This window comes from Maniola hyperantus, chromosome 20 (assembly GCF_902806685.2).
Source record: "Maniola hyperantus chromosome 20, iAphHyp1.2, whole genome shotgun sequence".
NCBI lineage: Eukaryota > Metazoa > Arthropoda > Insecta > Lepidoptera > Nymphalidae > Maniola > Maniola hyperantus.
The window spans coordinates 8,620,887-8,636,213 of NC_048555.1; the positions used below are offsets into that span (position 1 = coordinate 8,620,887).

The 15,327-nt window shown below is 38.8% G+C and overlaps 1 protein-coding gene across 2 annotated transcripts in view; it reads left to right on the top strand.

Annotated features, from left to right (window-relative positions):
• Fs (Follistatin) overlaps positions 1-15,327 on the top strand; it is a 39,289-nt gene that overhangs the window by 18,296 nt on the left and 5,666 nt on the right. For both annotated transcript variants that reach the window (XM_069505490.1, XM_034979401.2), the window contains exons 2-3: positions 1,151-1,342; positions 4,289-4,498. In XM_069505490.1, coding sequence (XP_069361591.1) covers positions 1,151-1,342; positions 4,289-4,498 — 402 coding nt within the window. The remainder of the gene's footprint in view (positions 1-1,150; positions 1,343-4,288; positions 4,499-15,327) is intronic.

Below are 15,327 nucleotides of genomic sequence, written 5' to 3' on the forward strand. Positions count from 1 at the left end.
ACCGTTCGCCATTTTGGATGAAAAATAGAAAATATAAGTAGGTACAGGAGCCGGTAGAAAATATTGTACATCGACCTTTAGAAAGGGATTTCGGCTTTGTAGAGCGTTGCCTCATGTCACCCATACCTGTGTCGTTTTGTCGGTCTCAGCGACATACACAACGCTATACGAAACCGCTCTCTTTCCAAAGGTCGATGTACAATATTTCCTGCCGAGTACTTATATTAAATTAGTATAAATATGTACCTACCTAGAGTTTGGACAAAAATCTCAACAAAAAGGCCAATGACAAGGCAAGACGTCCATTTTGAAATGGCAAACTTCTACCTAATCCTAGCAAAAGTTTACGTTTACTTGGAGGGAAAGGGAGCATATTAGGAATGTTAAATGTGTGTGTAGAGATCGAAGCTTATTAACATCAGATCTATCAACCATATCTAGAATTGACTCCTGTATTGAGGAAGTTCTAACAATGTGAAGAAGCCCTAATAGTTTCTCGGCTCGGGTCTCGGCGGGTAACGGGCGGCCATGTACGGCGAGCCGGGCGGCCGGTCTTTGAAAAATAGTGTCTGCGGCCCGTCTAGCGAGCCGTGAGTCGTGACTCAGCGCTGGAATCCGACCGCGGACCAACACGACCGTACGCGTACACGCATTATCTAAGGCTGGCTACACGTATCTACTCAGTATTACAATCGTAGCATTTTGTGACAGGCACGAATCGTGTTCGTTATTCGAAGTTCAAAACTGAAACCCTTAGATTATATATGCTGGAACCCGACAGCGCCAAACAAACACATTTTTGCAAATAATAATAGGGGTATCTTACCGTCTTAGATAATAATCGCTCTTTCCGTATACAGTAATTTCTGAGTTTAATCAAAATAAATAGGAGCTCAGCGCGGTGAGAGGGTTTAATTTATAAATTATTAGGTGATATCCGCGACTTCGTCCGCGTGGATTTAGGTTTTTAAAATCCCGTGGGAACACTTTGATTTTCCGGGACAAAAAGTAGTCAGACAAACAGACACGTTCGTAATTATAATATTAGTAAGGATGTAGTGAATGGTGATAACATGCAGACGAAATCGCAGGTAAAAGCTATTACCTAACCTACATAGTGTAGAATTTAAACGTGTTTTGTTGTTGCTAGCCGGGATCTGCTGGTCGGGGATGGAGCGCGGCGGGCGGTGCAGCTCGGTGGCGTCGCTGCGCGTGGGGCGCGCGGAGTGCTGCGCAGGCGGTGCGCGCGCTCCGGCCGCCTGGAGCCCTCGCGACCTCGACAGTGGCGAGATATTCTTCTACAAGGCGCTTTCTGGCGGTGTGCCTTGTACTGCCTGTGCTGGTGAGTATTAGACTGATTAAACTCTCGGTTTGACCATGAATCGACATCTGTCAAATATTAGTCTTGGGGTGACGTGAAATCAAAGATACCTCGTCGTTTCATAACCTACCTAGCCTTAAGCCTACCTATATTTCGAGCCCGCCAGTATAGGTGAAGCCTCGACGTTTGATTCGTGAACTGTGGTAAAACAAAAACGTCAGTTTAGTTCGGTGAATTTTTGATTCTAAGACTATATAGTCCATCAGTTTTTCGAACTGTGTCCTGCCCATTGACACTTCATTGAGCTATGTCGGTTACTCTGATTCTCCTACGGATCTCCTTATTTCAAATTTGATCACGTAGTAGATATAGCTCTCCTCAACCGTTAATTTGTCTTAATTATTATATTATTACAATCATATAATTAAATCCTGTTTTACAGACTTTTATTAGTGCAGATAAAACATAGATAAAACCAGAACTAGATTTACAGGCGATGATCTTAGTTAGTGGCCAATGCATATTTATGTAGCTACCGGAATGACCGGAACACGTTTATGGTTTCCATTAAACCATAACGATAAACTACTGGAGATAAGTTAGTGTGACGAGGTAGGTATTTAGAGCAACGGCTCAGAAATAGAGTGTAGTTTATAATAATAATAATAAATATATAAAAGGAAAAGGTGACTGACTGACTGACTGACTGACTGACTGATCTATCAACACACAGCCCAAACCACTGGACGGATCGGGTTGAAATTAAGCTTAAGCGATAGCTATTATAACGTAGGCATCCGCTAAGAAAAGATTTTTGAAAATTCAACTTCTAACTGGGTGAAATAGGGGTTTGAAATTTGTGTAGTCCACGCGGACGAAGTCGCGAGCATAAGCTAGTATCGTATAAACTTTTACAAAAGTCAAATATTTGTAATAATTCCAAGTGCCAATGTAAATAATACGCGATACACATTGCACAAATGCAGAGATAAGCAATTAAGTATTATTGTTTGATTTACCGAATTAGGCCAGCCGTGCATCGTCCGATAGATATCTATCTAGTATTTATGGGCATTGTTAACTCATATGAATGTGACCATGTAACAGTGGCGATTGATTAACGAATATTACCTTGTGGATACCCGGCGTACCTTATGATACTAGGATTAAAAAAAGTGCCGAATGTAATATTTAAATGGTCTAAAACCATCTTCGCATTATTGCTTTTCTAATGAAACCAGTTCGGAGCACATCGGTTGGATGGTTTCAAAGGACATTAATATTTCCTAAAACGGACATTAGGTAAAAACATTTTTTGTGTATTTATTTATATTTCACATACAACGGACGGCTACTTCTAAGTGCGGAAAAGAAACCCAGTAGGTAAAGAAGATTATGTCCAGTACCTATCCGCTTGAGCAATTAGACACACACGATACTTTTATCATCGGCGACCAAAAACAAGCTGCGATATTTTACGTTAGCGTCGAAAGTTTCACTCGGCGCACATTCAAGCTTAAAACGGCCAGCTGCAGGGTTGCAGTGATTAAAGGATTTAGTGAGGCTCTGGAATTTATTATTTTGATACCTCTCCTCACATTACCGATGCGCCACGTTCAAATACAAAACACGATGCAGCATCGAAACAGTCGCAGAATTGCCCACGTTGCCTTTTTCAACACAGGGTTGCCGTTACAGCTTACAGCCCAAAATGAGCCCAGTGGGTGTCGCGTAAGAGAGGCACTGGTGCACGTTCTTTAGAGTTCCCGGAGCCTCTTAATATGCGCTGCGGATCGCCAGCCAACTGTAACCGACGTTGCTTGAAGAATCACACACAATATGCTCAGGGCATTTTTTACTTTTACATATAAAATGTAAAAAAGACCCTAATTTCATCAAGGACCGAGTGTCGTAACCGTAAATGGCAGTAGGTCTCAGCTCAGTATGGTCACAGCAAGTCAAATGCCATAACGTCACAGCGTAAAAAAGCGACGCGACAACATCTTAAAATATGCGACCGTTGAGTCACCCGACATTCACGTGGCGTAAACACATAGAGGAATAAAGTACGCTCATTAACACTGTAATTGGAATAATTGTGTTTAATTCCGCCTTGAGCGTGTATAACATAATGTTATCGCACAATCTACAACTATTATTAGCTGACTATCATTTTATTTAAATTAAAGTAGTGTAAGAGACTGCTCTCGGTATATCTCGTACAGTACACGGCCGAAAGTAATGTAGGCATCAAAAACATCGGCCTTTGGAATGGCATTTCGGCTTTGTAGAGCGTTGTCTCTGTCATTCAAACCTATTTGACGTTTTGTCGGTTTCAACGACAGAGACAGTGCTCTACATATTTGCTATCTACTTCTAAGGTCGATGTACATTACTATCGGCCGCGTACTGTAAAGATTTCATTGAATGACATTCAATAAAATAAATTGGCGGTTCGACAGAACCAATAGACTTTGAGATTGCAAAGTGCTGGAATGGCATCCTCGAAACAGGAGGTCGAATCCCGAAAACCTGCCGAAAAACCGAAAATCATTATTACAATCGCAATTGTTGTGATTGGATGATTTATGATAGTCTGTTTCAAGTGTTGCAATAATGCTTTGTAGCCAATAGTAAGTAGGTAAGTATCCGCTAACCAGCTGCTCGATTGTGGTAGAATGACAGCTACAATGTCACGATCGCAATCATCTCTGATAGGTTGACGGCTGACGCTCACTCACTATATATCGTCTACAATGCATTGTTGCAACAAGAATAGCTCTACAAACAGTTAGTTTTAGGGTTCGTTATCAAAAGTGATTCTTCTTTAGTACGGAACCCTCGTTGCGCCAGCCCGACTCGCACTTGACCGGTTTTTTTTTTCAGATGAAATATGTAGTTCCGGTATTTCATACACTGGATGATTTCCTGGTTAGTCTGTTACTAAGAGAAGTATATCTTCCACAGAATCGTGCGCAGGCGTGTCTTGTGGTGTGGGGCGGCGGTGCGTGGTGAGGGGCGGCCGGGCGCGGTGCGTGTGCGCAGCCACCTGCCGTCGCGCGGGGCCCGTGTGCGGCAGCGACGGCAAGACCTACCGCTCGCTGTGCCGCCTGCGACGCCGAGCCTGCCGCCGCCCCGCTAAGCACCTCTCGTTGGACTACCCGGGAACTTGCAAAGGTAAGCTGTGCTTTTTTCTTCTTGGAGTAGCGGTTATGGAGGGTTGTCGAGCCATTGTACCTAATCTCCGCTGCGAGTAACTACAATTCCAATCAGAAACACGGAATATACTCGTAAATCTTAAACTAGAACTTTCCCTCAAATATACTTACCTAATATCAGCAATCAGTATATTCTTAGCTGAGATTTGTTTCGATTTGACTTTAGATATTGTATTGTTTCATTGATGTAGTGTCAATATAAATATGATAGCAATCGTGATTACAAGCAACGTACAGACAGACGCACATGGACTTGCATTGCGCGCAACACTTCTTTGTCACTCCGCAGAAAAAAAACATATTAAATATAGACAACCGTGGATTAAAAAAATGGGTAAAGCAACCTATTACGTACGGTAGGCTTGGAAAATAAAATTCGATAAAAATTAAAATTGAAATTCGATTAAATAACAGATGAGGGTATATTATAACGCTTTCTTACCCGTTTATGCCTGGCAACCTCATGGTTCGGGGAGGGGAAACTAGGCCACCTTTGTTTTTTAAGTCCATCTTTCAGCTGACGCTCAACTTTTATAAATAATTAATAAGGGAAGTTGATCGAAAAAAATATTTTAATTTTATTTTTTAACATCATTAGCACGTAATTTAGCTAGGCAACCTACATATGTGCGATGTATCAATCAGCACATTATGTACCATATATTTTCTACCACAATTAAATACCAAATGAGGGTAGATATTTCTAATAGGTAACCGATCTTAGACCATTAAATACAAGAGACCAATAAATGTACCATAAATCACACTTAAGTGCTATTAGTGGCTAAAAAAACTCAATATCAAAGCCGCACAGGATTTTAATTGACGTTTTATCAGCCACTCATTGCCACGTGGCTACATTGAGCGCTCCAAGTGCTGTAACTGATGCCCGTTTAGCAGTCTGAGCAGCTTATCTTAACGTCCAATAAATTTAATTGAGTTACATATGAACATACATTTTACGACAGTCGCCAGTTATTTTGGACTCTTGAACTAGCAGATGCTCGTAATTTTGTCAGCGTGAACTAGAGTAAGGGAACTCTCGCTTCGATTCAGAATCGACGACATGATACTTTAAGGGCTACCGGAGCTACCTGCGTTAAATTTACTAACATTTGACGCCTGCCAGTGACGTGGAAGCCTCGACGTTTTGAGAGAAATAAGAAGAGATCTCGTGATGTTCCCTAACTGTCGTGAAATCTTTTGGTGGTTCTCGCTTTTCAGTCATTGCTAGAAGTTCTTTATCTTGGTATAGATTATAATCTAAATTTATATATGGTATAGAATCTATACCAATCTAAACTATAGATTATAATCGAAATGGTAACCTTTAGTGTGACTCTTCAATGGCTGTCTATCGCAGCTTGAATAGTTTTAAGCAAAGTCGGTTTTAACTTTCAAATAAGAAGTGCTCTAAAATTGGTTTTTCCTAAAGTGTTATGCACAATAAAACAATTGAGTCATATTTTAAGAAAATAATAAGTACCTACCTATTACAAATGAATAAATAATTTATTAACTACAAACAATTTTAGTCGCTGAAAAAATATATAACCATGTTTCATTTAGATTATGGTACGAACCGAACGTGCAAATTATTATTGAATTTATTTTTCCTTTTCCATCAATAAACTGTAAGCTCTATTGAAACGTGAACTATTTTATTTATAGTATTGATCGCTTCCTAATATATATTTTTTTATTCGTAAAGGTGCACTAAATAAAAAGTGCTTTTAAATTAATAAGTAATCAGATAAGACTAGATACCACTTTTACAGAGATATGTGATTTGAAATTCGTTAAAGAAAACTTCCTTTGTCTTCGATAAACCGCAGCCCATCTACAACAGTCTTAGTTCACAAAGGGTTCATTGGCAGTCGATATAAGGCCGCCCTGAAGCATTCTATCATTGACTGGAGCTATAATTATGGTCTGCTTTAAGCTCTCCACACCAGGAACTACGGGTCAATTCCTTTTAAGCGTATTAATCTATGTCCTGCACTAGACGGCATACTCCTTTACTATTGTAAATTGTAGTTTCCTATAAGGCTCCGCACGTCTCTATCGGGCTCGAGTGCATCAACACTAAAGTGACCATACGTCCCACTGTCCTGACAGATTTAAGGCACAGTAAAATATACAGCTTTACTGTGCCTTAAATCTATGAGTGTTGGAAGGTCAGATGTCCCAATGTCGACAACACGACGAACGTACTACACCAAAACTTTGGGATTTACCATTGGTTCAGCTGACACATTCGAATTTGCTGCAAAATCTTACAAATGACAGATACCGTACAGGCTTCTAGCATTATCCGAAAAGAAATCTGGGTATTGGCTTCATGTCTTCGTGTGGCGCTAGGTCTCAGATTGGGAACACCACTGTGTCATCAGCACAGATGTCCGTGTGGAAAAGAGGTTGATAAATTTGTTCCCCGCGGGCTCTCTTGCCAGAGGAGCTCCGGTTGGCTATTTAGGCATGCTCTCTTAATGATACGATCAAAAGGGCTTTTGCCACCATATACATTCCTGCGTTCATTGAGCCAGCAAGGATTAGTCGGGATGATGGCAAGAAGGATTGACACTGGTTCCCTAGGAATGGGGACGGGCGCTAATATGCGACGCAACTTGCGTTGACAAATTGGCCCCGTATCATATCAGGGAGACAGCAACAAGACCGGGAGCCGCAGCAGAAATGGCTGCAAATGCAAGCGGAATAAATATGTCTCTCTTATCGAGAGTTACATTTCTGTTCCGTTTGCCGTCGAGACCCTGGGGCCATGGAGTCTTAGTGCTAAAAAAAATTACGAGACATTTCACCGCGATTAATAGCCTCATCTGGTGACTGAAGCGCTGGCTAATTTTTTGCGCAAATGCGCCTGGCTGTCCAGCGTGGAAACGCAGCCAGTATTCTTTGCACCATTCCACGCTGGCGTGATTTGTATAGTAATTAGATAAGGCTAGGTTTAAGTTTTATTGTAATATTTTCAATAAAGAATACTTATTTTGAAGTGATAATACGTATCTAAAAGGATTACGGGATTTTAGAGGAGAGGGCGCTTAGTTCCTTACTTTTCAATGGAAATCAAAATATGTATTTCTTGAAGCTTATAGTTCTTATAAGTCAAGGCTCTACCATCCACCGGTCCTTTTCCAGTTTTTAAACCATGTGTCTCACTTTGACCTGAATAAAACCTGGTCACGTGAAGACTCAATAGTTTATTGTGATGCCCGATACGTCTGGGCGAGCGAGTTGCCCGGGGTGAGTGCTTGTGAATGAGACTTCTAGATACAACCACCGGTTTCCACACTACATACCTACACATAATAATATTATGTTATACTTGAGGCTTGAGCCATAACAAGCATGTTAGGTGGGGACAGGTTTTTAACTCCATGACAGAAAAACACCGGCGTACGTCGTTACTCGCTTCGCATCAGGTGTTGGTACCTAGTTTTTCTGATCACAGATAAAGTTCCTTTAAAATAAGGACTGGTCAAGTGCGAGTCAGACTCGCGCACCTTGGGTTTCGTACTAGGTAGGTACAGTCGTATTTTTTCAATATAAATCAAAAACTATTATGCATTAAAATAAATAAAAATGAATTTACAGGCAAAGCCCTTTCATATTATGGTACCTACCCTACTTGGCATATTAATCTTACTTTGAAAGTTGAAAATAGTAATTAATAATTATTATTTGTTCATGAGTACATTTCAATTTTTTTGTGATGTAACCACAAATTCATGATTTTCAGATATTTCCTGCCAAATTTCATGATTCTAGAATCAACGGGGAGTACCCTATTGGTTTCTTGACAGACACGACAGATAGACACAACGAAGTGATCCTAAAATAGTTCCTTGTTTCCTTTTGAGGTACGGAACCCTAAACACCGACCTCACCACTACAAAGTAGGTCCTTCCTATAAAAGTCGGGCGTTTTGTTTTGCTCGTGTGGAAGACGGCTTTTGAAACTTTATTTTGAAAGGAACTTTTAAGCTCTTTAGTGCAATTCACATTAATGTGACGGTTTTTGCGCAAAAGCTTGCATAACTAGCTTGCTAGTTAGAGCCAAAGTTAATGAAACTTGCTATCTATATCGAATAAAAAATCACGCAAATCAAATCTCAAAGAAAATCGGTCATGCATAGAAAAAAATACTTAGCCTTTTTTGGAAGTCGATCAAAAATACTACAATCTGGCATGGTATGGGCATATAATGCGGAGGGAAGAAAGCCATGTCAGTAGAAGAATGTTAAATATGCATGTGCAAGGAAATAAGAGGAGAGGACAACCAAAGAAAAGGTGGATAGATTGCGTGAAAGAGGATATGCGTGTAATAGGGGTGGATAATGTATTGACGGAAGACAGAAGTGAGTGGAAGAAAAAGACACGTTGTGCCGACCCAACGCAGCGTGGAATAAGGTACGGAAGAAGATCAAAAATTCTACAATCATGCTAGAAGGACTAATAAAATAACTCTAGAATTGGTTTAACCGTCTTCGTTTCTACGCTGTCTTATTAACAGCGTTACGAATGATTAGCACTGATTTAGGCGCCTCGATTTACAATACAAAATTGTGTGATTTTAAACCAAAATTTCGGCATGTATTCCGCACTCATTTACCTACATTGAACTTTGAAGTATCTACTGCTTTACCAGATGTTATCGTAGATTCAGTTCTCAATGTAGGTACGAACGGATACGCTACGCTGCGCGCTGATCATGTCTGAGTTTTTTGTATGGAAGTATCCGAGGGTAACTAATACTGCAATAGGTACTAGGCACCCATGATTGTATGATTAAATTGCGGTTAACCTTCGATACGCTGTATAATCAGAGAAGTCAATTTACGTTGATCTGCTGGTCAATTCGGAAAAACTGCATCAATCATTATATTAAGTATATATAGATTTAGGTTTTCAAGAGTTCCATAAGAATTCTGTATTTTCCCGAATAAAAATCGTTCGTATGTTTTCGGGATGTAAGCTTTCTCTGTATAGTACCTGCTTAAAAAGAAAGGCCGTGAAAAGATAACAGATAGACACGCTTTCGTATTTATAATATTAGTACCTACAGATTTTTCGTAAATATATCAAACATTTTAAATCCCGTGGGAACTTTAAATTTTCCGAAATAAATAGCTGTTTCCAAGAGCAAACTATCTCTGAAAAGCACCTGATAAAGAATATGGGCTGTGTGAAGGTGCACATATATAGAAACTTTCGCAATTATAATAATAGTAGGTAAATCATCTTACTCTACTTTTCTTAGTTAAAATATACTTTTTTAAATCATAAAATTTGGTATGGCCGAGCTCGTTTCCTTATCGCTTGAAATTTTTTATGGCCATGGCTGAACTTATCTCTACCTATTCTTGCTGGAACAATAATTTTTAGCCAATAGTGAAAAAGTGTCTGCCAACTCAAAAAAGCAACTAAATCGCCAATCGTTGACGCTAAAACCTTAGACCTAATATCTGCAAACTGCTTACAAATCTTATCTATTTATTTGAGTGCATTGTGCAAGGGGTGTATGTAAACATGTATTCAAAACGTTCAGAGTTCAGACAGACAACATCTACTGATTTACATTCAAACCATTTAGGCCAACAAAGTTGCAAGCAAATACGCAAGGCATGCGTCTGTAAGCTGTTATTTTTAGTCTCGCAGGTGTTAATATGTCAAAGTGTCGACGCAACTTCCTTGCGAAATGCTTCAGCTATTTAGGATCGAGGATACGTAGCATTCTTCACTACATAGTATTCGTATTTACTATCTCTTTATGTGGGTACTAGGATAGGAAAATATCTAGCTTTTACTCTCGGCTCCACCTCAGTGAAATTAGGGTTAAGTTAGGTATTGAGTTAGAACAACCAAAGTTGGTGCAGTTTTTGATATTTCAGTCTGAAGGTAGCGAAAGTTTTGCCTCAATTAACTTAATTTTTTGAATCATAATCATAATAATTATAATCATTAATCATAATCATTTATTTATTTTGCTCAGATATGGTAGGTACATGTACAAGGTTAATTAAAAGTAGGTATTAGGTATGCCCATTGGATTAACGAATTTTTAATTAGGTATGTAGGTACCTACCTGAAGGTAAATCTTAATTAAGGTGGAACCACGGAGGGTGGAACTCCGTTTTGTATTAGGTAATTTGGTTCTTAACAATTTAATCAAAAATCAACCAAACGGTTCTACATGGCTGTAGTTATATCACTGGTATTAGTAGGTTCTTAAAAAAATGTGGCATAAACAGTTTTATCAAATCAGGTACCTACCGTGCAAAAGTACGCGTGGAATAATAATAATTATTTACGAGTTCCCAATTATTGAGGTCTTAGTTAGTTCTTGGTAGAACACTAATTGTAGAATATTATTACCAATAAAAACTATTTTAGATACCTGCCTAACACGCCGGTCTCGTGTCTCATGCGACAGTTTAAAAAAAAAGCGGGTATTCGAAAAAGTATGGTTAGGATACGCCATAGGCAATAGGCATATACGCTGCAGTTGGTGTACCGGCTCTCAAGTCTCAACAGGATGTCATCTGATGGTTTTCATATATTTACAAAGTACTCTGTGGATGGTGTAGGAGCAAGCGAACTAACTGTTCAAGGTGATTTTTATTTTTAAAAACAAGGATACCTACCTTTTCAATTTTTTACTTATTAATGGACAAATCATGCGACTGTTAAATGGTGCAAGAATTACCTACAAATAGATTCCAGAATTGTAATGTTACAAAATGCTAACAAATTATTTACCTGTCAACCGTACCAAAGCAAGTAACGCCTTGATTTTTCACAAAAGTCGTGAGGATTTGAGTAACTTTTCCATTCCAAATTTCGATGATTTCAAAAGATGCCTAGTATTTGTCTACAAGTACCTACCTACCTATTTAGAGAAGTAGAGTCGCTGCAATCCATCAACAAACTGACAAGCAAAACTTTAAAAAAAAGTCGTAGTCTCTTAATTTAACCCACTAAATACTTGAAACAAACTATAGTTCTGTTATTATTATACCTAGACTTGTAATATGTAATTTCGAAATGAGCATAATTGATTAAATATGTGCACATAATGCCAACAACAGAAGTCGCTGGAGGGAGATCGCACGAGCAGCAGTGAAGAATTCATAGCCACGACCACTCAGTCAAGAGTGAACGATTGAGAAGAAGATTAAATATCTAAGCGTTCTTTACAGCCGCTTTTCACAAGAGTTTCTTTTTAGGCTTTTGTGTAATATAATATGGTTTTAGAACCGTGGTTGCTTATTGGAAGTTGCACGTTAATGAAAAGAAATTTCCGTTATTTTCGAGTCATATAACAGTCAAATACAAGCTTTTTAGGTATAAACACGTTACACAAATCGTTGAATGGCTCTCGGTCTATAAGCGCACTGTAGGTAATTACAAGAAACCGGCCGCGGCGAGCGCTTCCTTCGTTACGCACACAGATAACGTATCTCAATGGATGTGAAAAAAGAAACTCTCACAGATTATAAATGCCCTGTAAGAGCTATTGGACAAAAAACGGTGTAGGTACGTGTTTAGCATTATTCATTAGTAAATGAGTGTCTATTGTTATAGGAAATTAATCGATTGCTATGGCTATGGTATGTTTTATATACAGACTTACGCCTGGTAACATTTTTGAGCATAGTGGGTTCAAATCTGATTGATGGGAAAGTTCTAATAAGTTTATCTGGAAATCTTTTGAAATTATTTTGAATCTACGCATGGTTGCGCCTAAATGTACCTAATACTTATATTATGTAGTACCCTGCATCATCAGGTTTGGGGAGTTGGGACTTGGAGTGTAATCATGGAGTGTAATCATGAAGCCATTGCTTGATACCTAAAATATCAATTCACCATCAGAAATTCCTGAACCCCCATGGCTTAGGAGTTCAGTACCTTATAGCATCAGGATTGAGGAGTTGGGATCCGAAGTTCAATAATGTAGTCTATGCTTGGTACCTCAAATAATATTTCACCATCCGCAGTTCCTGAATCACTATAGTTTAGGAGTGCTGTATCCTACATCATCAAGGTTGAGGAGTTGAAACTTGCAGTCCAACTATGAAGTCGTTGCCTGGTACCTACAATATTATTTCACTATGAACACTTTCTGAATCTTGATTACGATTGAAACTTCCTCTGTTAGCTAAAAATAATTTGCCAATCGGTCCAGAAACCACATTTAAAAAAACGGGCCGAACCACTTCCTTTTTGGAAGTCGGTTAAAAAGATATGCAGATTAGATTGTCGATGCATTTGGATTTCGGAAATTAGGCGGCGCGGCGCAGTGGAAAGAAACCCTTACAAGAGACCTATAAGGTCTATCAAGTAGTGGACTGAATTTTCTTTTATGAACCTACTTAGATATAAAAGCCGTTAAATAAAAAAAGAAAAGAAAAAGTAGTGAACGTCTATCGGTTGATAATGATGATGGTGATAAGGTATAGGTACGCCACATGTTCCAAAATTTCCATTTTTGCTAGGGTCTTCTAATATTTTCTTCTTCTACAAGGTAGGTAGGTACCTTCTTCTTATGCTACTTATTATCTGTAACTTTTATACAGTTTACTTATTATAAAGCTCATAGTTGCATTTGCAGAGTAAAGTTCAACATTGTAGCATGAATGTGTTCAAACCGAGCATTACATTGATGTTATCGGTGAGTGAGGTAAGATTGTTATTCATAGTATGGAATGGGAACGTCTGTCTGGCTCACCCTGGAACTGGTTACTTCAAATACAAATTAATTTGTATTTGCAGAGAAAGGGACTGTGAACAATAGGTATGTTGAGTTTTATACATAGTTTTTTTTAAACTGAAAGCTACCTCTATTGCGATCACACTTGATCTCATGAATTCAAACAAGAACACAGCGCTTACCACTGCGCCAGGGAGGTCGTCAAAATTTTGTAGCTAATTGTAAGTAATCTCTATACACGCTGAAATTTTAATGGTTGTTTTCCCGAAGCGAAATGATTTTGTCGTGGTAATACAATCGATTTATATGTATAAAAAAATATTAGAGTCAAAAATGACAAATTTACAATCGAGAAAAACAAAAATCGAATAAGACCTCGAACCAATAGTGATACCGCGTGCGCGCGGGCTAGTTTATGCCGTATCACAACGTGCGAGAGCTTATTTTGCTCTAAACTTTTTCACTTTATTGGCAGCGCGGTTCGAGTGGATGTACCTACCTGCTATTCACGTTACGTCTAGGGAGTTACTATTGTTTCTCACACTTTCGAGTTGTCGATTTTTTTTTAAATTATTTCAAAACAAAAACATTTTTATTTTTTAAAATTTCGATAGTACTACTGAGGGCAAATCGTTCTGCCGCGGCATGACAACCACTAAAACTTCACCGTGTATATAAGTGCAAATGAATCGCTGAATGTGTTGCTGATCGCAAATCTCGAGAACAGCTCAACCGATTTCGCTAATTCTTTTTTTATAATATTCCTGAAGCACGAGGATGGTTCATACGTAGAGAAAAATTTTAAAAATTGCCTAAAAATAAAACAACTGTTAGGCGGTACGAGTCAGCTAGTAGTAAATAAAATCAGCCCTAGACTAAAGCCAGCCATGTTCCCATTCCTTATAACGAATAATCTTACCTCAGCTTATCTAGCTCTTGATAATGTCAACGTAATGGTCGGTTTAAAACATTCGTCTTGCGTCGAAGGCGATGTTTTATCTTGTCTTGGCAAATGCAATCTCTATGTATACGTCTAAAATCTAAATGGCAGGTGAAGTTACATCGTCTACCCGCTTCAAGCTGTTGCTGCTACTATCTTATATTATCCATACTAATATTATAAATGCGTAAGTGTGTCTGTCTGTCTGCTAGCTTTTCACGGCCCAACAGTTCAACCGATTTCGATAAAACTTGGTACTGAGATAGCTTACATCCCGGGGAAGGACATAGGCTACTTTTGATCCCGGAAAATCAAAGAGTTCCCACGAGATTGATAAAAAAAAACCTAAATTCACGCGGACGGAGTCGCGGGCATCATCTAGTTAGAAATATGATAAGTACAAAATCTCAAGTTTCTAGTTTTTTTTAAAGTTAATATGCCTAAACGAAACTATTATTTTATAGAACAGAAACGACGACACCTGATCAGAGTGTACCTATTTTGAGAATCCTAAGTAGAGTGCGCACATAAAACAGTTTCGTTGCGCTTGCGTTGAGTCTATCCGATCGTAAAACTATAGTGGTCAGCGATTGTATATTATAAACCGCTTCCAAGTTATTTCGTGTGCTGTAAGGGGGCGACCATAAATTACATAAGGTGTTTTTTTTTAATTTTCTGTCCCTCCCTCCCCCCCTGGTTAGATGTCGTGAGATTTTAATCAACCCCCTCCCCGATCCCCCAATCTCACGTAAGATTTTTCAAAATGTGGGTTTCTTACGTAAACGCGTTGGATTGTTATTGTAAAAAGAAAAAAAAATTGCTTCGTGCTTTTATTTACGACTAGTAATCAATATTGCTGAGAGTTATAAGTGTAATAAAAATTTAACAATAGAATATCTTAACTATGTAGGTACAATCTGGATTTTACATGGACCAAAATAGTATATTTTTTGTTAGAAACAGAAAAAATTGCGTGATATTTGCCGAGACCCCCCCCCCCCCCCCCTCTCCAACGTAAAGATTAGATGAGATTTGACTCGACCCCCTCCCCCCCTTAAACATCTCACGTAATTTATGGACGCCCCCTAACATTTTGATCATTCTTCGTCCTCACCACC